General features: G+C 33.6%; 1 protein-coding gene across 1 annotated transcript; it reads right to left on the reverse strand.

The window, feature by feature from the left end:
- Window positions 1–450: 450 nt before the first annotated feature.
- LOC127102992 (uncharacterized) lies at window positions 451–6,119 on the reverse strand. Its single transcript, XM_051040295.1, is given in 6 exon segments — window positions 451–1,308; window positions 1,806–1,872; window positions 2,009–2,061; window positions 5,248–5,275; window positions 5,278–5,374; window positions 5,538–6,119. Coding segments are annotated over 6 exon segments (1,194 nt in total). The 5' UTR covers window positions 5,919–6,119; the 3' UTR covers window positions 451–740.
- Between the last annotated feature and the right edge of the window lie 21,825 nt (window positions 6,120–27,944).

A 27,944-nucleotide genomic window follows, 5' to 3' on the forward strand; every position in this document is an offset into this window, starting at 1 on the left:
TTGATGCAGAAGCATCGTCTTCCCGAATTCAGTGTCTCCGACATCATCTTTTCAAAGATATGTGTCCTTTGTTGCTGTCCCAGAAGCCCCAAAAGTCCAACTGAACCTGTTATTGTCGTTCATGATGTTTTTCTAAGAGATCCCTCAAACACCCCATTATCTTAACAATGTTTTTCTAAGAGATCCCTCAAACACCCCATTATTTTAACAATTATTTGTAATTTATATAAATGACTTAGAATATAAGGTTTATTAAAATATGTCAAATTTATAATAAATTTACTAGTTAGGAGAACAATTTATTGTCATGAAGTCCAAAACTTAACATTTGATCCTATCATGAATTTAAAATGTGTCGAAAAAATTATATCTTAAAAGAGTGAATATATGTTGTATTTGTACAAATTGCACTACTATTTCACAATACATTTGCTAATTACGCTTCAGATATCATTTTAGCAGAAAATGATTCCATGCAGTCACTTGAGTCTATCTCTCTCTCTCTTCAAGTATTTTTTTCAATATTTAGCAAGTAGAAAAGAGAGGCATGATTAAGGCTGAAAGATGTCTCAGACGAAAAGTGACCGCTCATCTACTTTTAGCAAGTACACAAGGTTTTAGCAATCAATTTTCATTTTAATGATAGTGAGATTTATTGAGCACATGCATAAACACAAGACCTATGGCTTTCATTGAGGTGCACCTAAGCAAAACCTCAAGAAAAATAACCATATAATCATTCAAACATGTCTCATGGATTGAGTCATCATGAACACAAACTCATTCATGTCAACCATGCCATCTCCATCAGTGTCCACTGCTCTCACCATTCGTTTGCAGTCTTCAAGGCTGCACCTTTCTTCCAGCTTCCACAGCATTTCTTTAACTTCTTCAGCACTTATTTTCCCATCACCATTCTTATCAAATATTTGAAATGCACTCTGTATATCCAACGATCTAACCCCGCCACCTTTCTTTTGAGCCTCCATGAATTCTTCAAAATTGATGAATCCATCTCTATCCAAATCAACCACCCGAAAAATCTTTGGCACATCATTAGCGGATTTCCCCATGTCTAAAGATTTCAGGGTAGCTTTATACTCCTGTTGAGATATTTTCCCATCTTTATTGGAATCAAATTTGTCAAACACTATCTTCATCTCATCAACGCTTGGCTGAAAAATGTTTTTCAGCCCAGAGTTCTGTCTGTCCCTTGAAAACATCCGCGCCGGCTTCCTCAGGTACTTTCTCTTTGAGATGTTGTATTGGAAATCAAGGAAACTTGTCTTTGACATTTTAAACCTGAACCTGATCAGTTTTCAATTGACATGTAAAAAAAGAACACCATATTTATTTATATTAATGAGATGGAAAAGGTGGTGATATCTCACACCACATCCATATCTTAAGCTATCAGTTATTCCTTATCATTTTCTGGATGACCACGAAATCGAGATGCTAAAAAGAAATGCAGGATATTAAAAAGAATAAAGTATCAAAAGAAAAGAAGAATTAATGGCTAAGAATACATTCTTTCCTTAAATCTCAGTATACTTTCTTATTTTGCTTCTTGAGGATTTTTCTTTTCCAGACATTTCTTTGGGGAGGGAAGGAGGGGGTGTTACGATCTTTACAAGTCTTTCTAATAGTAAAATTGTTGATTTACATGAGTATTTTGGGTAACAATCATGGAAGAATAAAACTCATTAAGATGAATACATTATGGATTCCCGAGATGGAGAAAGGGAACAAAAGAAAAATAAAAAACTGGGGGAGGGGATTAGTGGAACATCAACCGTCATGACGGTTTTCCATTATCCAAATCCTCCATTAAATCAATATCTTTGCGAGCTGTTATCTTCTGCACATATCCTGAAAAACAGACACCATACAAGTTATTCCAAGTTGACTACCTTAAAAACAACTGCCAGTAAAAGTGAAATCGAAGAAACAATGGCATTTTAGAAAGTGGACAGGATTAGGCAAGACCCACTAACAAAGCAAAAACCTTTACATCCAAGTACAAGACAAGCATAATCGGGAATAACCCACTGATTTGAACTTTTAATAATTTTTTAATACATATTTTGGCTTTTCCAAAAAGAAATCCATGATTTAAGATAAACTCATAGTCCTAGGTGATAAGAACAAAGAGAATGGAACATAAATGAAAAGATGTATATAGATAATTTTTGGGATCTATTACATCACAATTCAGATTCTTCCTAATTTCCCCAATGCTTTCCTAATCTGTTTTGCTTTTATTTATACTGCATCTAACATGTGTTCCTAATTGACACAATTAATCAAAATGATTATGACTGTCCTCATTTGTAACTGCTTCAGATCTTATGCTGTTTGATTCCAAGGGCTGCACCCTTTCTCCACCAGTTGCATCCTCCTGGGTCGCACTTCCTAGCCCCAATGAGTGCGTCTCTGCACCAAGGGTCATGCCCCCTGACTCGCATCTCCTGAGTCCTGACCCTCCCTTGGGTGGGTCGTGACTGTTGTGTGGTTTGCATCCCCCTGGGTGTTGTGCGCCTTGCTGCTGGCGGCCCAAAGTTGTTGCTTCCCTTGCTCGCTGCCTACGGGTGTAAACCCTAGTGATGGGTGGCTTACGCTTATCATCACTAGGTGACCGTAGAGCAACAAATTTTGGCTTTGTAAATTGTAACACTTAATGTGTACACCATCTAATCTATGTAGCTTATCACTATCCCCTCCAAAATTAATGTTAAATGGTATAGTTGATGAGTCATAAAACCTCTATATAAAGCACCTAAGAAGCTACGCGGTATACCTACCACAAGGAATTTGTGGTAGAATCAAAACAAGAACTACAAGCCAACAACTGCTATTACAATGTACACATGAAATTCCTATCTGAAATTAAATTTTAATTCCAAACAAGGCCTTCATATAAACGTAACATCCAAAACAAGAATATGTAACATCCAAAATGACATCTTACTTACTTTCATAGTAAAAGAGCATTTGAAACAATTGGATCATAAGAAAAAATAAGTGAAGCTACAACTTCTATACAGCAGAAGAGAGTACAGAAGCATTAAGTTGGAAAAATTTACTAACAATTCCAATATGAAAACCCTCCTGATGCATTAAAAGATGCAAGGACGGGGTTAACAATTTATGATAAAGATAGGATTCAAACAGAAGAATACAGGCAAAAGGATACTAGAAAGATGCAGGTAATCTTTTCGCATATCCAAAGAATTTTTTGGTGTGATGATGGATGTAACAAAAACCATGAAACTGTTTACTATGGATGTCCTATAAAATTAGATGTCATGTTTCATAATTTCATATGACTATGGGTTGAGAATCTATTAACTCAAAAAAAAAATGGACAACAACACAAAAGTCACGCAACACAAAGTTCATTAATCAGTAGTTTTGCAGAGTACTTAATAGAGAAGTCGAGAAAAATATCTAAGGAATTCAAGTGGAACTACTCTGTATCAGAATAGCTAACTTTATAATATAATCTGAAACCTGAAACTTATAATGGAAATTCAGAGTACTTAGTGAGCTATAGTGGCATAACATTGCAGCCATGACATCATCTCAGTCACAACTAGTCCAACACACACTTATAGCAAGCTGTTAATTTTGAACACTTTTCTGTTGATTATTAATTGCAGTGCCTCTTTGGTGGAGCCATGACATCATCTAAGTCACAACCAGCCCAAAACAGCACCTCAGTCTTAGCCTAAGCATCTTGTTGTTATTGATCTTTTGTTTATAACTTAGATCGATGGTGACTGTGTGCCAAGACTTTTACTTTGATTATTGATGATGATAGGCCTTTAATTTTTGGGTGACTTTTGATGTTTGAACATTTATATGTATAGAGTATGCATTACACGTTTTCTTGCCTTTATATTTGATATAGCGGTAGTCGTAGATTATCGCGCTACAACATCTTGGGGGCTGGGTTCTTTATTAGCACTTCCATCTGGGATTGAATTGAAGTGTCTTGAATGGCTAAAAAATCAGAAACAGTGAAAGCATCCCTCCATACTAGATGATCTAATTTTGCATGTTCACCGGAATATGTTTCAGACACATACACGTACCAAAGATAAATTTATATCGTGTAAAAAATATTTCAATATTTTTGTATTGTCTTCTCAAGCTTTAGTATCAAGCTGCTACTATCTTCTACGATGAAATGGTTAAGAGGACTTAAACTGATTTTTCAGAAAAGTCAAGCCACACAGAACAACTACTAGTGCATATAGAAAGAAATTAAGTTCATACATTGTGACTGAATAGTTTATCAAGAAAATAGATGCCAAAGTAGATCATAAATCATGAGAGAGTTTAGAGAGACGCCCTCCAAGAATTAGAGAGCTTGTTCTCTCCCACCCAAAACCACTCAATAACTATCCATCCCCTGTTTCTTCTATCCTTTCCCTGTTTTTTCCTAAATAATATAACTTCCATAATAACTTCTCAAAACTGCCTATAGCTGCCATTAGAAGAAGTCTAACAATCAGCTAGTCAAAATAATTTGAGAGGAAAAAAACTGCTTATTAGAATTTAAGAAAAGACTAAAGCTGCTAAAAACTTAACAGACATCGACTATCGACAAGGAGATTAAGGGTTTTACTTTGATAGTATTTTTTTGGACTGTTACTTTGATAGTTTTGTAACTAATCAAATGCACTACAAATGATTAATAGTTCAGATGTGGTTAACTTCTTCTCCGGTGACTTAGTCACAGAAAAGCAGTCAGGCCTGCAGAAAGGGGGTTAATCAGGAATGCCTAAATCTAAAGGTAACACACAAAAAAACCTAAATAGTTTTTGATGCATTTGAAGTCAAACCCCCCACATAGCTAAGTAGCACTAACTTTGCTTAAATCCCTCCCCACACACCCCACAAAGGCTCCAACCATTTGGGGAGAGTTAAGTGTAAATATAATCTATAAGAAACAGACAAAAGAGTAAAGAAAAAAAATCTCTAAATATAATATAATCCAATCATGTTTGCATTTGTGGATATCTTCCAAGTGTGAGCATATATATGTTGTAAAACCTTCAAAGATATTCAATATTGTTCATCTAAAGAAGAATTTCAAACTCATGAACTAACTAGCACGCTCAAATCCCTCTTGCTTCGCTCCATATATAATGAATCAAAATGTTCACAAGTTTTATCCTAATGAATACCAACACAAGGAGTAGGAAAGGAAATACCAAAAAAAAAAAAAATTTGCATTACCAATTCCCATACAAGGAATGCATTTGCAAGTAACCTCTTTCCCTCTTTTGTTATAGTAGCTTACATATCCTGATCCTTGGCAGCTACGACACTTCCCAGTCCATTCATAAACCACTTCTTTACAATCCTACAACTCACCAAAAACAACTTAATGAATCACTTATAACACAAGTTCTTAGTGCTTATGTAAAACTTTTCAAATAAGCTATAAACAGTTTTCACAATGAAGTAGAAAAGCTCTAATTAGCAAGCCAAGCAGGGTCGAAATAGATAAGATAGAAAACAAATACCTCAAATTTAGGGTTACATTTCAGACGCTCATCAATTTCTTCCGGTGAAACAGGAGATGAACCAGGGTAACCCATTGGAAGAGGAAGAGGCTCGCCATTATCAACCATGTAGCCTTCTCTATCTCGTGACCATTTCCTCTCCTTCGCTTTCACCCTCATCCCCTCATTCCCGCCGGCGCGTCTAGCAGCGGCGCCGCCGCCTTCGACGACTGGTGCTACCCCGTCGTGAGATTGAGCGATTTTGAGGCCAGCGGCGACGGCGGAAGTGGTGGGAAGTGAGATAGAGTGGAAGATGCGAGGGAAGGAGGTGGGAGCATGGGAGAGGTCTCCGGCGCAAGCACGGCAGGAGAAGACGAGGGAGGTTGCATTGGTAGATAACATTAATATTTAATTTGCATATATAGATTGAGATAGAGATATTTGGCGGAGAAGACAAAACAGAGTTGTTGCTATTATCTCTGGAAAAGGGATTTTATTCTACTAGTAGTAGTTCTTGTTCTCTCTATTGGCTGGATTTGCGAGTCTCTGCTATCATTTTATGGAACTCTGAGGAACGAGTGACAAAAGTAGGACGTGGGTGATTTTAAACAAACTAAAGGATTATAGGACTGAATTTTCAAAATAACAAAAATTTTCAAAAAAAAAATCTAAAATAACAAAACTTTCAAAAAAAAATATCAAAATAACCAAGATTGATAGAGGATGCGCCACATGAATTGGTGCACCCCCATATCAATAAGAGGAGGCGTCAGTAGCATTGACGCACATGCATTGGGCCTCATGAGGAGGCGTCAATGCTTGTGGTGCTTGCATTGGCCCTCATGAGGAGGCGCCAATGCCTCTGGTGCCTGAGTGTATTTTTAAAGGTGGATGCCGATTCATGTGACGCCTGCTTATAATAGTCATGTGGACGCTAATTCATGTGACGCCTGCTTGTAATAGTCATGTGGGCGCCAATTCAACTGGCGCCCACGTGTTTTGTCCAATAGATATTCCGTCTCTATAAATACCACGCCTTGCATACAATTATTTTCACTTAAGTTCATCTCCTAGTCTAATTCAACCATCAATTTCAATTTTCTTTGTTTCAACAATGTCTGCATACATTCAGAAACGAAATGCTGATGTAATATTTTTTTTCGTTGCGGCTCCGATACAGGTTCGACTTTGGAACACATATACGTTTGAACGTCTTAATCGGACGTTATACAGTTGGTTAGATAGAGAAATTGGAGAGGGTGAACGGATTAGAAGAATACAATGACTTGTGTCCACGTTCAACCAACACGGAGAAGTGCGCGAATGGATGGATATTAAGACCGACCAAGACGTTCGTAGGATGATGCATTACATGTTTAAAATTGTTTTGATGGTTGTAATCACATAATTTTTATATTCTAGTTGTTTTAATTGTTTGTGTTATTTTTTATGAACAACTGTCATTTCGTCACGGACGTCTACTATGAAGTAAATTTAGTTTTCCATATATTGCAACAGAGGTACTTTGAAATAAATTTAGTTTTCCATATATAGCAACAGAGGTACATATGAATTTATCTGGTTGTGCTCGTTCCAACACTAGGACAGTTATTACGATTGTGACCTGGTTGACGGCATGAACTACATAGTCTAATCATTTTGTTCGTTGTATCCATTTCGGTTCGAATCCGGGTGCTGTTAGGGCGACCCTTTTTCTTCCTTCGCATAACTTCGTTGTGTCAGACGATGTCCCCTTGATATTCTGGCCAATAATCCTCTTTTGCCACTACCGAAAAACTAATTTTATAAACATTTGAAAGGCTGACGACTTTGTAAACTTCAGATAGCAAGTAGGATGGATCCCTTCGAACCTTTGAGCATGTCGCAATGACATGGGAGCAGGGGGTACGAAAGGCTTGGAACCTTCCGCAGTCGCACCAACCTCTATCTAGTTCGACTCTGTATTTTCCCATCGGCATGCCCTCATTGTGATCCATGGACTTGGCAACACTAAACCAACCTTTAGTTCAGTCAAATACCGTAACCACGTGTGTGTTTGCTTTGGCAGCTTCATGTCTGATGAATTTCATTGAAGCATCATTGAACAACTGTCCAGATTGCAACACTGAACTCCATTTTGAGCGTCTGGTCTCAAACAACGCCCCTAGCCTGAAATATGTAGCTTGCACCAAAGCGGTTATTAGTAGGTTACGGATGCCTTTGAAGACAGAGTTCATTGATTCCACAAGATTTGTTGTCATGTGGCCCCAACGCTGACCGTTATCGTATGCCCTATTCTACTTCTCCAACAGAATACTATCAATCCACTGAACTGCATCTTCGTTCGACAATCTTATTTCCTCGCGGTAGTGTTTGAAAGAAGGTTCTGATAATGCGTAACCTGCATTGGCAACCTTCTTACGCAACGTCTTATCTTTGATTTCCCGCATGAAATTCTGAGCAATATGTCTAATACAAAACACATGCGTCAAAGGAGGATTTTACCAGCCATTGTCAATGTTATTATATGCACTGATGATTGAGGGGTGTCTATCAGAGATCAAACACAAGTTAGGCTGAGGTGCAACGTGCAATCGGAGATTTCTTAGGAAAAAACTTCATCCCTCAGCAGTCTCCCCTTCAACTAGGGCAAAGGCGATTGGAAAAATATTGTTGTTCCCATCTTGTGCCACTGCCATCAGTAACGTTCCTTTGTATTTTTCATACAACCATGTACCATTAATTTGTATAATTGGTTTACAGAAAGAAAAACTTATGATACACACTTGATACGCCCAAAATAGACGGTGAATATTCTATTTCCAATAGCACACGTACCATCTGGTGTATATGCGGGCAATGTTTCCATCTTGACAATTGTCCCAGGAGCATAGTATTTTAGAGGCAACAGGTATTTTGGAAGTTGTTTGTAAGACTTCTCCCAATTGCCAAACACTTTTTCAACAACTTTTGTTCTAGCTATCCATGCCTTCCTATATGATGGAGTGTACTCGTACTCTACCATAATATGTGAGATTATTGTACTCACCTTTAACGAAGGATTGTCACCAATGACAGACAATATTTCATCGCATATTAGCTTAGAGCTTAATTTACGATGATCCTGCATTGGGTTTGTCAGCATGCATGTGTGATATGGACTTATTGATCCAATCTTCCAAGATTCGCTCCTCTTCCGATACGAAGCTGACAACCTAAAAAGGCAGTGCTCATTCGGACAATAAACTTTATACCTCGATGCATCAGTTCTGTCAACTCTGAAATCTGCTGATAGTTGCATGTGGAATTTCTTAATGGCTTTTACACATTCCTCTTTTGTGCGAAATGTGTCTCCTTGTTTTAGAGATTCTTGCATTTGCACGTAAGGATTGTACCATACATCTGTCGAAGGTTCATCTGAACCCAAATTTAACCTTGTCATGTGTTGGGGTGGGAAATATACATGACTTACTGGTATTGGCTCCTCTTCCTCTTCAGCGTTCACCATCGAATCAACCATGATCTCAGGTTCCTCTTCTTCATTGTCTGGAACATTCACCTCAGCTTGTTCGTCATCAGTCTCACAAAACACTTGTGACTGATCAATGTACTGAGACTCCTGTTGTTGATGTGGTAATATATACAACTCTATATCGTTGTAACCGGATTGTTCGTGACTGCCAAACATATGTTGAACATAATCATCATCTCGAATCTTCTTCTGATAAAATTTTACCTAGTTTTCTGCAAACCAAGCCGGATTTTTATAGATGATCTGACCCACATTATTGCACTGCAATTTCTTTTCTATTCTTTGTTTCAAATGTGAAAAATTTGATCGTCGATTTATTGTAAACCGAGTCACCTATGTGTTTCGAAAACAAAAACCGAACAACTGATGATCAAATATTTCACCTTCGACATGTGCACTGATCATGTAATGTTGTGTGGAAGACATTGTGTTGAAATATTAAATATGTAGATAGTTTGAATGGAATTGAAACTGAATGCATTGCTAAGTTGTTCAACTTCACAACATAAATAGGTTGGTCATTGGTAAGTTGGTCGTTGCATTGATAACTTGGTAATTGTCTGTTCAGACTTGACCATGCATGCAGTTGAAGGAATCCAGCACGCAGAGAAAAGATTGAAAAGAATACACAAGCGCCAGGGAATCAAAGAATCTCTGAGCTCTGTGCCCTAAGATTCCAACCTAGGCGCCCATTCCCAAGGCGCCATAAAGTAACTGAGGTGCTAAAGGGTTGGGCGCCTCTTCACAAAAAACACTCAGGCGCCACTAGGAAGGGCGCCCCTTCCAATTGCCTTACACTAAGGAGCCAAGAGGAAGTGCGTCTCTTCCTTGCATGTGAGAAATCACATGTAGGCGCCAAACTCAAGGGATCCTCTTCCCTTGCATGTGCTTTCTTCACATGCGCCAAGAAGATTCCTCACATGCTAGCTTTCTCTTCCATGATGAATTTTGTCATTCTCTTGTCTCCTCTTTCCTTTCCATGCAACCAATCACACTCTTTTTAGGTTCCAAACCTACTCACTCATTCATCTATAAATAGTCTCTCATATCAACAATATCAAATAATCTTCATCAATACTCAAGTATTTTCTTCTACCACACTTCTTTCATCTACCAAACTCAAGCTTTGCAAATTCAAATCATGCTTTGTTGACTATGGGCGATGAACACAGAGGCACAATCGAGAATATCTCGGCATTTGTATGTTATCTCTCTCTTTTAGTTTCTATTTTTGGATTACTTCTAATAGATATCTTCTTTGTGTTATACCTTTGTAATCTCTCTCTTTTAGTTTCTATTTTTGGATTACTTCTAATAGATATCTTCTTTGTGTTATACCTTTGTAATCTCTCTCTTTTAGTTTTTATTTTTGGATTACTTCTAATACATATCTTCTTTGTGTTATACCTTTGTAATCTCTCTCTTTTTAGTTTCTATTTTTGGATTACTTCTAATACATATCTTCTTTGTGTTATACCTTTGTAATCTCTCTCTTTTTAGTTTCTATTTTTGGATTACTTCTAATACATATCTTCTTTGTGTTATACCTTTGTAATCTCTCTCTTTTTAGTTTCTATTTTTGGATTACTTCTAATACATATTTTCTCTGTGTTATACCTTTGTAATCTCTCTCTTTTTAGTTTCTATTTTTGGATTACTTCTTATAGATGTGTGTTTGTTGAGTATGTATTTCTTCTTCTAATTGTATTTTCTTACTTTTTTGTTATTAGGATCCGAAGCGGTTTAGATGTCGTGTAATGAATATATACCCCCATGATCCTTTAATAGAACCATATATTAGAGGATGTGGATTTGGAAATCTACTAAACATTGTTTCGTACTCGGTGGACTACAAGTTCATTCTGGCTTTGTTGGAGAGGTGGAGACCCGAGACCCACACATTTCACCTTCCGATTGGTGAGTGTACCATCACACTTGAGGACGTGTACATGTTGTTGGGTCTCCGTATAGACGGAAAGGCAGTGAATGAGCGAGTTAACCAAAACAACAATATATGCAATGAATTATTGGGTGCCCCTTTGTTAGACGACGAAACTGAGGGAGACACATTCGGTCAAGCAATGGGGCAAGGTATAAATTTAAAATACCTAAAACAATATTATGCCAGTATATTATTGTCCAACGATTCAACCGAGTATGAGAAAATAATAAAAGCTCGGTGTTATATTATGATCTTATTTGGTAACTTTTTGTTTCCAGAAAGTACAGGTAATTCTGTGAATATAATGTATTTACCTTTATTACGCAATATTAATAAGGTAAACACTTATAGTTGGGGTTCAACTGTGTTGGCCCATCTATATAGTGCAATGTGTAGAACTACAAAAGAGAATACCTGTACTTTTTTTTCATGTGCTTATTTGCTTCAAGTTTGGGGGTGGTATAGAATGTCGTCGCTCGCCCCGATAAATGAGCGTACATTCGTGTTCCCGTTTGCAACCAAGTAAGTCTAACACTTTACCATTCACCATTTAGTTAATTATATTTATTATTTGAATTAACATTAAATAATATTTTTCACTTCTTTTTATTATCTTAGGTGGTCAGTAAGGGAAATGAACTACAATAGGTGTCTGAAACACGCTATTGTAGTCTATCGAAATCTATTGGACCACATTGGACATGACGATGTAATACTCCTACCAAACTATATTTTAATTTAAAAATACTTCTCAAATTATTTTTCATCTAACGATTTGGTATTGTTTTATAGTTTGTTTGGAGGCCATATCTGGGACTGAATCATGATGTGAACCATGACGATGCTGCAGTTTGGACAACGAAGACACCGATTATCCGATTCACTACAGTGGAAATGCAACAAAGTGATCGGGTCAAACTGCAGTTCGGAATGCTACAACATATTCCATAATCTCCCACGTGTTTGGGGAATTGGCATCAAAAAAGGGTCGATGCATAGTGTGATTATTCTGACTGGAGAGACTTTGCAAAAGGCATGTGTCGTCAATGGAGGAATCGACGACAACACATCTTGAACGAACCAGTCATCCAAGGTGCAAGGCCGACTCAACAATATATGGCATGGTTTAGGTCTGTAACAACTCAGCAATTTGTATCTGAGCCGCGGTATTTGATGGATCCGCGCCAACTTGTTTCGTCATCGTATGCCCCACATCAATTCACCATCCAACACCAATGTGAACCCACCCAACACCAATGTGAACCCACCCAACACCAATGTGAACCCAACCAAACCCAACAACCAATCACACAACATCAACTGACCACATACACACAACAACCACACACCAAACATCGCAATCCGTTCATGCCAACCACCCAACAACCAACCATCCAACGTCGCAATCCATTCATACCACCCACCCAAACACAAAACCAAGAATCAAACCCCACAACCACAATCGTCTATAGCCCAGATGATTCATATGGGTCACTTCATTGTAGCCCCTCACCAATGAACACCCAACCACTGTTTAACTATAGTACGCCCCAAGAACCATTGCTTCGTTTTCAAAACGACTCAATGACCCAATTTGGGCAACTATATCGTCCCTAATTCCCCCAACCGCAACGTCCTAACTACGATGACATGGGCACCGAACTCCATTACGGAAGCGTCGTTGGCCAGAGCCCCTCCGGATATTAGGAGCAAATGATGACACATTTGTCAAATACGGCCGGAACTTCCGCCGGACCTTCCAACAAACCATCGCTCGACCAGGTCAACACCCAAAGACCACAAACACCTCAAGAAAATCGTGGGAGATCTCGAAGACAAACTAACGCACCGGGATGTGGAACCGGGGGACGTTATAATCAAGCGGGTCATTAGTTTTTTGTCTGTCCAATGTAACAAATTATTACATATTTAATGAATTTATTTTTTTTCATTATTATTTTTTATGTATTAAATAATAAATATTAAATATTAAAAATAAAAAAATTAAAAAAAATTAAATAACTAAAAAAAGATTAAAAAAAATAGGAGGGGGTGTATGCACCAGATGAATTGGCGCATACACCCATCATTAAAAATACACACAGGCGCCAGAGGCATTGACACCTCCTCATGAGGGCCAATGCAGACGCCACAAGCATTGACGCCTCCTCATGAGGCCCAATGCATGTGCACCAATGCTACTTGCGCCTCCTCTTATTGGTATGGGGTGCGCCAATTCATCTAGGCATCCTCTACCAAACTTGATTATTTTGTTTTTTTTTAAATTGATTATTTTAGAATTTTTTTGAAAATTTTGGTTATTTTAGAAAAAAAGTCTTATAGGACTACTATTTTTTTTTTCTTCATTCTCAAAATAAATATGAATATTTAAAGTTTTTAAAAAAATAGATAGCATTAAAGTTTAATAGCATGGTAATCAAAACCAGATCGAATAAGATCGAATAAGCCTATTCAATACTTTAACCGATCACTTTCAACTTTAAAATTGTCATGCAGAAGAATCAGTACTTAAACTGAAAAGTTGGTTTTAAAAAATTGAAAGTTGAAGGTTTAGACTATTTCTAAGATTAGATCAAATTTGACTTTTAAGTTATAAAATTATATAAGAATCTTGTTTTGAATTAAAGTGTTGTTTGATTTAATTATACAATAGCAGTGAAAAAAAATACCAAAATAATAACTAGTATCAATGCTCTCTGTTCACTTTATAAATAAAAATAAATTTTATATAATAATATAGAATAGATTATTCATTTATTATTATTATTATTATTACTATTATTATTATTATTATTATTATTATTATTATTATTATTATTATTATTATTATTATTATTATAATAAAAGTCTTGGATCCTATTCTATTGATCAATTATTTTTAGTTTAGTTTTGAAATTTTACTTACTTTTTTTTGGATAAAAATTAAAATTAATTATTTTATTATAGAATAAACTATATTTTTTTAATAAAAAAAGGAAGTTCAGAATATTTTAGTTAATTAAATATAAAATTTTAAAAATATAAAAGGCTACAAAAAGGTTAAATAAACTATTTGTTGAAAGAATAATGATATTCTTACACTAAATCATTTGATGTACACCAGACATTGTTCACCGTATTTATACGGTGAACAGTATTTTTATTTTTTTTAATAAATAAAAACTAATATTTATAAAAAAAAATATTTTTAAAATTATTTTTATAACACAAATATAAAAAATTTCATTAACTAATTTTATAATTGTATTAACTACAAAAACATAGATTATTAACTATATATTTTACTTATAATTCATTATCCATGTTTATTATTTCATTAACCAATAAAATATATAATATTAATCAAACTCTATCATTAAAATATGAAATACAAAATTTGATTAAAAACTATATTATATTTTATATTTTAATGTCAGAATTTGGTTAATACGGTATATTTTGTTGGTTAATAAAATAATAAATTATAAATAAAATATTTGGTTAATAACCTATATTTCTATTATTAATACAATAATAAAATTGATTAATAATAAATTTTATATTTGTGTTATAAAAATAATTTTAAAAATAAAAATATTTTTTTATAAATAATTTTTATTTATTAAAAAATAAAAAGATTGTTTATCGTATTTTATACTGTGCATTTGAGTGTAAATTTAGTGTAGGAATATCAATCCTCTAGTTGAAATAATTGTAAATGATGGTTTAAAACCAATTAGGAGCTACTTTGTTAGTTAGTTGGTTAGCTTTTATGACTCAAATAAGTTATTTGAATCACAAGCATCTATAAAAACCAACTCCTCCTATGTATCTCATGTAATAAAAACCAACTCCTCCTATTTATCTCATGTAATACTCCTCCTATGTATCTCATGTAATACAATATATTCACAAGTTACTGTAAAGCTGAAGCATTTTAGCAAAATTATTTCTCCCTCATTTTTTTGTTTTTATGTTTTTGTTAGTGTGAGAAAAATATAAGGGAAATACAAAGTGAAGAAAATTTGTAGAACTTTGTTGAAGTATGAGAAAGATGAATATTAATGGCAGTGTCTCGTCCAATTTTTTGATTCTTGATGAAGTAATGGGGAGAGATGTAGTGTCTTGATGAAGTCACTCGTTGAAGCTCAATATATATATATATATATATATATATATATATATATATATATATATATATATATATATATATATATATATATATATATATATATATATATATATTTGAAATTGTGCAAGAAGGATATGCAGAATTAGAGGTAGATCCCACTTATGCGTAAAGAACCACCTTCAAAGAATCAAGAAAAAAGAATATAAGCTCTATTTACATTCTGCATATTTTATTCTCACCACTTTGAGAAGATTTCAAAGGCCATTAAGCCAAGAGAAGCATGGGAGATGTAACACCTTAAACCTTACATACAAATTATCACATAATTTAATAAAAAGTACAATCACATAGGGTGTCACACACATCAAACATATCATGCTCCGTAAGACGGATTGCATTAATTCACATAAAACTTGTCATCGCATGCTCACCTTCACTTAGAGTATAATCATTAAACAATTATTAAAGGTATAACATTTCATGATGTTACATAATCATAGCAAGATACCACTAATCAAAATAATAAACTAAGGAAGTATCCCAAGAGGCAACTTCTACTTACTTCAGCAATGTTACTCCTAAGTATCTGCACAATATCCATGAAAATGCAACATTTGAACATAAGAGGTGAGAAATCACAATTAATCATAACAAACATATATTGCAAGGTAGGATATTAAACACACAACATATTCTATACAATCTCAATCATAGAATATCAATTACATTCTCACACTCAACTCATAAAATCAATCACAAATCAACAAATATATCTCAACAAATGCACTTATGTCTCGTTATACAATGCAACTCGTTTATGCAACTCTATGCATATACATGTGGTACCAACTCAACATTTGGTTTCTCGGGAATCGGGTTCCACTTCTGAACCCCTAAACCTCCTCTTCTGAGCTTCAAGCCCTCTCTCTGAGCTTGAGATAACTCATTAGTTCCTTCTTCTGAACTAGCAAACATGCCTCTTGACACAACTCAACATGAATGTATGAACATGTTAATAAAATTCAATGCATTAATACCCCTCTTCTGATCTTAACATACATCCATTGACAAACTCGCGTAATCCTCTCTCATAGATTACCACAACAACTCACACAATACTCAGCATAACAACACAACTCCAACACGTATAATAACTCAACTCAATGAAATTATCAATCCACATATGTAACTCACCTCTAACTCAACGATATTCAACAACATACTTATAAAATCAACATGTATTCAAGAGAAAAAAATAGTAATCTAGCACAATATCAACAACCCGTCTATACATAACTATCTCCCATAAAATTAATAAAATCAATTAAAATTATTTTTAATCATTTAAGACGCACCAAACAACCCCTAACACTACCCAACGGTGTCAATAATCCTGAAAACTCAAAAGAAACAAAATTATATTTTTATGAGTTCAAAACATCTCGACAGAGTTCCCCGGGAACTCTAAACAACTCTAGAACAATTCCTATAACTTTAAAATAACTTTAAAGCGCTAAGAAATACTCTACTGACAACTCTTGTTTATAAACATAACTATTATGAACTTAACTAGTTAATGGTTTAACTCAAGTAATAATAAAACAACTCTAAAGGGTCAAATTCTCTTAATTTTAATTCTACTGCTCATCAGATTTAACTCTAAACAACTCGCAACTCTGACACCTCGACTGACAACTATAACAACTCTATTGACAACACTAACAGAATTAAAAATAACTTAAATTAGCTAATAAACCCAAATATATATATATATATATATATATATATATATATATATATAATATCGATACATCACATACCACCACACAAATATCGGTTTAGAATTCTATACAAAATTAACACTAATAAAATCAGTAAAATATCAATTTCTCATAAAATACAAAATTCATTAAAATCGTCATCCCTATTGCAGGTTAAGGACTCATCTACCATAAGTCATTTTTATTAAAAGTTATTTCTCCCTTACCTTAAATTTCTCTTGCAATTTCCTCCAAACTTCTCCAATAAATGCTCTTCTATGTCATATCCTTCTTTCTCCTCTGGCCTCTTTTCACTTGTTTTCTAAGTAGTGTCAAACTCTCCTTTTAATTCTCTTTTTACTCTAAAAATCTAGTATCTTCTTTGACTATTACTAATATACTCTTAATTTTCTCTCTTATCACCATCTTACCCTCAATATCTCTACAACTTATATTTTCTTTTTATTCTATTTATTTTATTTCAATAATATAACCAAATCATTATTATAATTAATAAAATAATTATAATTAGTATCTCTTCCTCTAATTACTCTCCACACTCTACCATAAGGTCATACACCCTCATTGTCACCCTTATTCATCTATTCAATTAAAATACTCTTTATTCTAATTATTAAGATTCTAAATAATTTATATCGACTCCAATAAATCACAATTTATTCTTTACACCTCTATCTATAGGACATACACCCCTACTCTCTTATTTATTTAATTATTCACACACAATAATTAAACAAAATACATATAAATTACAAAGAATTCACAAATAACTCAATTAAAATAATTTAATAAAAAATGGGGTGTTACAACTCTCCCCCACTTAAATAATTGTTGCCCTTGAAAATTTCTTAAGTAACAGAGTCGGATACGATTCTCTAATCTGACCCTCAAGCATCCAAACCACCCATGTACCCTTGCAATAGCGGCACACTGAACCAACTCTCCACACCCGAAACATATTAGAGAAGCAGAAGCTTCTCCCCCACTTGTTTTCAAACCTGTTCCTGCAAACTAGTGGTTAGAAAACAAATGAGTACCGAAAGTGTTTTCACACACATGTCACATACAAGGAAACAAACGCATTAAAACAACATGGTCGGTCGGACGAACCTGATCTGATACCACAAATATAACACCCTAAACCCTGCATACAAATTATCGCATAATTTAATAAAAAGTAAAACCACATAGGGTGTCACACACATCAAACATATCATGCTCCGTAACACGGGTTACATTAATTCACATAAAACCTGTCATTGCATGCTCACCTTCACTTAGGGTATCATCGCAGCAAAATCATCATTAAATAATTATTAAAGGTGTAGCATCTCATGACATTCAGTCTCAAACTTTAATTTCAACATAAGCAACGTAATAAGTAAAACAAGTGTTTCACACCCGATGTTACATAATTAGAGCAAGACACCACTAATTAAAATGATAAACTAAGGAAGTACTTCAATAGCCAACTTCCATTTACTTCAGCAGTGATACTCTTCAGGATCGGCCCAATCATATCGGAGGTCCCGTTCTAATTTTAAAAATAGGCTCAAATTTTTTTAAAAATACAATTATAATAATTGAAAAAATATATCAAAAATATAATTATGTACTAATTAAAAATAAATTTAATTATAATTATTTTGAGTTTTGATCAATCTTAATTTTTGTATGTATTAAATTTTTATCATAATATTTTTTTCAATTATTAAGTTTTTTTAATAATATTTTATTTAATTTTATTAATACTTATAAAAAAAATTGAAATTTTCAAATTTTGGGGACTCCTAAAATATGAGGCCCTGTGCTGCAGCACATGCTGCACATGCACAGGGTCGGGCCTGATACTCTTGTGTATCTGCATGATGCCCATGAAAAGACAACATTCAAACATAACGGGTGAAAAATCCTGATTAATAATAACAGACATATATTGCAAGGCAGAATATTAAACACACATAATCACAACTCAATCACAGTATATCAATTACATTCTCACACTCAACTCACCAAATATATCACGACTCAACAAATATATCTCAACAAATACACATATGACTCATTATGCAATACAACTCGTCTATACAACTTTATGCATATGCATGTGGTACCAACTCAACATTTGATTCTCTCTGGAACCGGGTCCCATCTTCTGAATCTCTGAACTCCCTCTTTTGAGCTCTAAGCCCTCTCTTTGAGCTTGGAACAAACTACTAGTCCCCTCTTCTGAACTAGCGAACATGCCTCTTGACACAACTCAACATGAACGTATGGACATGTTAACAAAATTCAATGTGTTAACACCCCCCTTCTGATCCTAACATACATGCATTGACAAACTCGCATAATCCTCTCTCCTGGATTACCACAACAACTCACACAATACTCAACATAGCAACATAACCCCAACACGCATAATAATTCAACTCAATAAAATTATCAATCCGCATATATGTAACTCACCTCTAACTCAACGATACCCAACAACATACTTATAAAATCAACAAGTATTCAAGAGAAAGCATAATAATCTAGAAGAACATCATCAACTCATCTATACATAACCATCTCCCATAAAGTTAATAAAATCAATTAAAATTATTTTTAATTATTTAAGTCGCGCCAAACAACCCCTAACACTATCCAACGGTAGCCAGCAGTCCCGAAAACTCAAAAGAATCAAAAATACATTTTATGAGTCCAAAACATCTCAACATAGTATTTTTATTAATTTATTTTATACTATGAACTCGTAAGAGGTTATAACAATATATAATTATAACTCGGCAGAGTTCTCAAGGAACTCTAAATAACTTTATAACAATCCCTACAACTCTAAAATAACTCTAAAGCGCTAAAAAATGCTCTACTGACAACTCTTGCCTATAAATATAACTCTTATGAACTTAATTGTTCGATGGTCTGACTCAAGTAATAATAAAACAACTCCAAATGGTCAAATTCTTTTAATTTTAATTCTACTCCTCATCAGATTTAAATTTAAAGAACTCGAAAGAAACTATGACAACTTTATTGACAACTCTAACAACTCTATTGACAACCCTAACAAAATTGAAAATAACTAAAATTATTCCATTAACCCAAATCTTTATCTCTAACTCAAAACTCCAAAAAGAATATTATACTAATATTATTAAATCATATTTATTATTACTATTATTATTATTATTATTATTATTATTATTATTATTATTATTATTATTATTATTATTATTATTATGATAATACTTCTGCAATTTGCTTATATAAAAATCCTATTTTGCACTCCAGATCTAAACACATTGAAATCAAACATCATTTTATAAGAGATTATGTTCATAAGAGTGTAATTAATTTGAAATTTATAGATACAGACCATCAATGGGCTGACATCTTTATAAAATCCCTTGCTGAAGATATATTTGTTTTTATTCTGGAAATTTTGAAATGGAACTTTGTCCAGAATAAAACAAAATCTATTCAAATGTGTAGCCTCTAAAGAGTAAAATACGACTCTAAGATATATTGGCTTTGAACCAGTTAGCCCTCTGAAGTTAGGAGGTTCTCTGGGTTAGAAAGTCCAAAGTCAGAACCCTTCTGGATTTTCTGTTTTTCTGGACTCTGAATTTTTAATATTAATGGTGTAATCAAGCACTTTTGCATGACTCTAAAGTAAGACAAACACCTTACATTAAAGTCATCTGAGCGTTTGATGTGACCCATTGGGATGATTTTCTTGGTTCAAGAGAAAGTCTTTTCACTTACATATGTTTGTCAGTTTATGTATAGTTTTAAATTTTTTTACTTACTTTTTTCAACTGCTCTCTCTTATGTCTTGTCAATTGTTTAGTAATAATAGCTTATGACAAGTGTGCCATGCTACATGTCATTGTCTAAATACTACTATTGTTGCATACATTGATACTTGTTGAGTCGACTTTGTTTAGGCTTATACCTACTCCCTCCCATGTCTCTTTAACCCCTTCCTTTCTTCTCTATTTAAACTCCTCTTTAATTCTTTTATTTTTCATATCATTTTTCACTTGCTAAAATATCCTTTCAAAAGCATCTGTCTTCCTTCACCCTTTCAAAATATCAAATATGTCTTCTATTTGTGGAGTCGCCTGCCCCCTTACCATTGCTTCTGAAACATTCGTCGACTTCAACGAATTTAGAAATCATGGTCTGGATCTTCTAAGTCATGTTCGTTCTCCTCTTGGACTCCTAGGGGAGAATTACACTTACAACCTTTGAAGAATTGTTTCGATTTCTAAACTTTTCCTTCTTCTTTTATTGCAGATGGCTTCGGTCACTCAAAATGATTTCTTCTCGAATCTACTTCTTACACTATATTTTCCTGAGGTTGAACGTGTTAAAGGCTTTCTTCCAAATGCATGAACCTTTCTTCCATCGCCATGTAGTTTTGTTGTTGAACGATGTTGTAAATGTTGTTAATCAATTCGTTTGCGCCTTGAGATCCGAGGTTTGCCTTAAGAATACCAAGACCTCGCGAGATCTCAGGCCGCTCCCTAGGATTTGGAGATGGAATCTGAAGATGCAGTGTTTGGGTTGTTTCCGTCTATGGTGGAGGAAGAATCATGTTTGATTTCTAAAGAGCATTGCTATTAAGGCTTAATTCTCCAGTAGGAGTAGGAGTACTCAATCGACTGGTGGTTGATGGTACCACATCAGCGGTTGCTAAGGCAACTTCACGTGCCGTGGTGGAATGAGTGGTTCTTGATCCAACCATTTCTACAATTCAACGAGGTTAGGAAGTAATAAAAATGAATATTTGAATAATCGATGTATCTTATCAGCATTGAACTTGATTTCGTCGGACGCAACCAAATCTTCTTTGAGTCGTTGAATCCTCTAGTTCAAATTCAAGGAGAGTCCTATGCTAGAGGGGCATACTTGGATATAAGGAATCGTAAGGTATGCGAGAATCAAGTATAGATTCCCATAGACGATTCCATTGTTTCATCGGAACCATAAATATGTGTAGTCACGGAAGCTACGACAAAGGAGAGCTTCCAGTGCGACGAAATGAGGATGAACTTACAAGGTTAGCACTCTGACACTCAAGTCAGTATGTGTATGATGAAATAGTATTCAAATTGTGTATGAAACTTATTATCTGACTACTACAAAAAGTACATACAATGACGCCATCACTACCACGGTCCTTCGAAGGACTGTGGTGATATCTCTAAATTCAGACGCATATATCTATTTTTGTTTTTTTACTTAAACGTTGTTGATTTATTACCACGGGTTTATAAAACAGCCGTAGTGATATCAGTTGACGGTTCATGAGTTTGATTCTCAACGTCTGCTAATTTGTCATTTCTTCAATATTTTATCATCACATTTTATTTTTATTTAAAAAAATAAAGTTATATCACAACAGTTTATTAAACTAACCGTTGTGATATATTTTTAATTATTTTTAAAATTTTTTAATTGTTTAAAATCTGACATTTTTTTTATAAAATATCATTAATGTAAATCTTATATCACCACAGTTGAAAAAAAATACAATGTTATAATATAGTTTTCATTATTTAAAAAAAATTAATTGCTTCAATTCTGACACTTTTTTTTATAAAATGTCATTAATGTAAATTATATATCACCAAAGTTGTCTAAATACACCGTTATAATACAATTTTCATTCTTATTTAAAAAATTTAATTGCTTAAAACCTGACGCTATTTTATAAAATTTCATCATATATCACAATAGTTTTGATTAACAACCGTGGTGATATATTTTACTCACTTTAAATAGAACTAGCTAGCTTGTCTCTTCAGTTTCATACTTTCATTTTCATCAAGAAATAACCCTTGGCGTAACAACGCGATGTTTAACCAAACAACACCATTTTCAACCTTAAAGAAACAAAATTAATTTCAACCCTAACGAAACGTACAACACCATCTTCAAACCTGAAGAGACAACAATATTTTCAACCAACGTATGTGCTTTCTTACCATCGAGGAAGGAGCCGACACCGTGTTCTTCGTTCTTGACGAGCCTTCGACTTAACAGTCGAGGAGGAACTAAAATATTATGACAATATTTTTTTACTTATTCATCACATTTTTGGTACATAAACTTTTTCCCATGCATCTATAATACCTTCATTTTCCATTGATGTTTATGTATTTGTTGTTGATGTTATTGTTATTGATGTTATTGTTGATGATGTTATTATTGATGATGTTTGTATCTTGATGTCACTGTTGTTGTTGATGATGATTTTGTTGAGGATGTTGTTGTTGATGATGTTATTGTTGATGATATTTGTTGATGATGTTTGTTGATGCTGCTATTATTGATGATGTTTGTGTCTTGATGCCACTGTTGTTATTGTTGTTGTTGAAGATGTTATTGTTGATGATGTTTGTTGATGATGCTATTGTTGATGATGCTATTGTTGATGATGCTATTTTTGATGATATTATTGTTGATGATACTATTATTGACGATGTTTGTTGATTATCTTATTGTTGAAGTTGCTATTTTTGATGATGTTTGTGTCTTGATGCCATTGTTGTTGTTAATGATGTTATTATTGATGATGTTTGTTGATTGTTTTATGGCTTGATATATGGCCTCTTCTTCATCTAGTAGCGACGAAGCTACATATACAAATGAAACCAATTCAAATGATTCTCAATATGTAGTATGACAATATAAAAAAACATAAAAAATGTGCCACAATGATGGTTAAATTAGCAAAAGTCCTCAACTCAGAGGTCAAACTTCCGGTTAAGTTTAGTGTTGTTTATACTATTCTTGATGGTCCGTATTCATCGCTTTTTAAGAGTTATGTTTCATTCCTTAGACGTAGCAAAGTCAGCATATTGTTAGATGATTGGAAATATGTAGCAGTTGAGGTGAAAAATAACATTAGGACAGACGTTCAAGTATATTAATTTTAATTTTCATCGATTCAATATTACTTTATATAAACACTAATACATACTTATTGATGTAAATGTGTAGTTGATATATGAGTTTAGTGATGATCCAAATTGAAAAAAAAGTAGATCACTTATTTTGGTACGACTTGGAGAAGTTTTAAGTCGCGGCTCACTAGTTACTACATTACGAAGCCTAAGCATAATATTGAGCGTCTGTGAGTTAAATATCCTTTTCTTGACAAGAAGGTTTCGAAAAAGTTTTTGAAATCTCGTAATTATGAGGAGTTCATGGTTAGTACGAGTTGTATTTTTCGGTTAATTTTATGGATACAACCATGTGAGTTAATATTTTTCTTATGTTTAAAACAGGTTAAAAGTGAAGTAGGAAAACTGGACAAGTCTAAAAACAAATACCCTCATAGATATTGTCTCGTGGGGGGTACATGAAACTTGAGAAAACAATGATTGTTGAAAAACAACAACTAGGAAATGGGGACTCCATGAGTCGTGGTCGGGAACCATCTCCACCATCACGACATGAGAAGTGGAAGATGACTCGACAAATACCAAACGGATAGTACACTTCATACGCCTCAAGAGCATCCGTTGAGAAAATTGTAAGTAGGATTTATTGTGCGTATGTTATACGCTATTTAAATCCCTTTGGTAATAAATAATGTATGTTTTATCATGTCGTGTAGGATTCATTGGTTGACCCAGCCCATGAAGGTTCTTTTTGTTTCAGAACTATGACATGATATATTAGTATAAGCAATCGGAACAACGAAGCATGTTGCGCGTGTCCGTGGGCTGGAGATGGCATTTGCTTGAGAGTGTTATTCATTTTTTCACTTGTTTATGTAGACGTTTAACGACATGACACAACATCATCCACTCGTGTATACATAACCATCTTCCATAAAATTAATAAAATCAATTAAAATTATTTTTAATCATTTAAGTCGCGACAAACAACCCCTAACACCACCCAACGATAGCCAACAATCCCGAAAACTCAAAAGAATCAAAAAATATATTTTTATGAGTCCAAAATATCTCAACAAAGTATTTTTATTAATTTATTATATACTCTTAAATACTAAAAGATTATAATAATATATAATTATAAATAGACATAGTTCTCAAAGAACTCTAAACAACTCTATAATAATATATAATTATAAATAGACATAGATTACCACAACAACTCACACAATACTCAGCATAACAACACAACTCCAACACGTATAATAACTCAACTCAATAAAATTATCAATCCACATATGTAACTCACCTCTAACTCAACGATATCCAACAACATACTTATAAAATCAACACGTATTCAAGAGAAAACATAGTAATCTGACACAACATCAACAACTCGTCTATACATCAATATCTCCCATAAAATTAATAAAATCAATTAAAGTCATTTTTAATCATTTTAGACGCGCCAAACAGCCCCTAACACTACTCAACGGTGTCAACAATCCTGAAAACTCAAAAGAAACAAAAATATATTTTTATGAGTTCAAAACATCTCAACAGAGTATTTTTATTAATTTATTCTATACTCTTAACTCGTAAAAGGTTGTAACAATATATAATTATAACTCGACGGAGTATTTTTGAATGCAATCATTTGATCATTATTTAACTTAGCAACAAATACAATATCTTCATTGGGGATATCGACCGCTAACTCCTCTTGTATGATACTTGGAATTGCATCTCTATTTATTGTATTAAGGGGTAAAGATGGGAGATCATAATCTTCAATTTTTTTACCGTGCAGGTTTAAGAGTTATTCAAGTCCTTCAACAACATATTAGTCAAGTTTGATTCCACAACATTGTTAGTTGTTTGATAATCCTCTGCCATATGTGTAAAAAACTCATTCCAAAGGCCTCTAACACCAGTAGGTTCACAAAATAATAAAATCGCCACGAATAACCTTTGTAAAGCATATGGCATGGAGACTCGTAGCCTCAACCAAATAATCACGAATACTATGATCAGTCTCTAGAAATCCCTTATCCTCGGCTGATTTTTTGAATGTATTGAAAGTCGTGCCATTATTTGTAAGAATGTATTTCCAACTGGTTGGACCTGTGACATGAGATAACAACAGTCGAAAGTAAAACATATCTCCCTCCGAAGGTGATACCGTATAAATTCTCCCGATAGCTTTTCTGGTTGACCGACTGTGATGCCATTCATGTCCCGCTTGTTCCAACAATAATGCTATGGAATCTCTCTATACAGATTTTTTTTTGCTTGTGGATCTCGTAGATTCAATGCAAAGAATTCTGTGAGCATTATTTTGGAGTTCGTTCATTATTTAACACATCTGCAATTCGCTGATGATCATAAAAGCGCACTTGATGGCGGCTTGGCAAGTGGATCTGCAATCTTTCAACCGAAGGATATTATTGGTAAGGCGTGAATCAAAATATTTTTTATAATGCCTCGGGAGCACAAATCCATCTTGCATCAACATATTTTTGAACTTCATCCATATATGATCCTCTATGAACCTCCATAGCCACACGATCAAGGCCCTTGTACACATATTTGTATATATACTTGATACTTTAATGTTACTGCAAATCTCTACATTGATGTGACAGTCATACTTTAACAATAACCAAGGGTTATAAGGAACCACCCATCTGATACCACTTTAGCGGATAATACATGAAGGGAATTGTTGTTGGTGTAATGTGATCACCGGAAGAATATATATAACATGCAGCCTTCGCTTTTTTCATAATAAAAAATAGTAATTAGTATCATCATTTTTCAATAAATAAAAATATGTCTACGTTGTAGAAATATTCAATGAAGTGCTGAGATAAAATTGTGAAATATGTCTCCTTTACACTTTTTAAATATACTCAACAATTTATCTTTATTCATTTATTTACCATCATAAATTTATCTGTCTTTTATTGATCTATCATGCACCATTTGTTTTCACATATGGATAGCATCATTGCTCTCCGTTCCTCTTCTTTTTCTTCTTAAGATAGAAGCGATGAAAACAAAATAAATAAAAAAGTATGATTAATAAAAACACACATAAATAAGTCATTATTTTCTTTCGAGATATAGAACCAAATTTAAGACACATGATGAAAGGAAGGAGTGAAAAAAACATACAAACAATATTTTCTTTTATAAATTTAAAATTATCTTGAAGAAACAAAATCATTTAAATATATCGAATATAAATTATAAATTTAGAAATATAAAAGATAAGTTTGAATGACAAAAGAAAAAAAAAATTGAATTCAATGTTAGAATTCTATAGTTATAAAGTGCAGTAATTCTGTCAAAAAAGCACAACAATTAACCAACAAAATTAATCGATAAATTTTAAAATTCAATCATAACATACCAAACCAAGAGTTGTATCATTACTAAAGTTGTGGCTAAAAGATATGTCTTGGCTGAAATGGTGTTTTCCCTTCTTCTTCTCCCTTTTCCTTCTCCATATCTATCTCCTTCAAAAATATTATGAAAATTAGCATAAAATTATTGATTTACTTTTTCTTATGTTGATTGAAAACTGGAATAATAATGCATCTGAAGTGAACGTCTATCAGTCTTTTATGATTATGTGTTAAAAAAATAAAAAATATTGAAAACAATAAAAGCATTAGACACCTTGAAGCTATTTTATTGTTTGTGTTAATTCTAACATGATATCTATAATTATAAATATTAAACATTCCTTTATCTATTATAAATGATTGTAGGAGCCAGAAAAAAAGAGAATTTATGTGGAGGGCAATCAACGTGTAATATATCGGTGACCGTTTTAGTTTTCCGCCATTAGTAATTTTATGATTAGACAGTGAGAATTATTGAGCGAGTTGAACAATTTCCAAAGGGAATGAGCGTGATGAAGAACGACTGGCATTATGAAATCGTGAAGTATGCAAAGGCAAAATAATCACAATTGTAAAAAAAATGGTTGATGAATTGAAAAATAAGAAAATGGTTTCTTTTTATGATAAATTTGTAACATTGTAAAATTAAGATAGCAATTTCTTTTTTATAATAAAATTCAAATGTTAGAGGAGGGAGTTAAAGGGTATTATTGG

This window comes from Lathyrus oleraceus, chromosome 7 (genome assembly GCF_024323335.1).
Source record: "Lathyrus oleraceus cultivar Zhongwan6 chromosome 7, CAAS_Psat_ZW6_1.0, whole genome shotgun sequence".
NCBI classification, from domain to species: domain Eukaryota; kingdom Viridiplantae; phylum Streptophyta; class Magnoliopsida; order Fabales; family Fabaceae; genus Lathyrus; species Lathyrus oleraceus.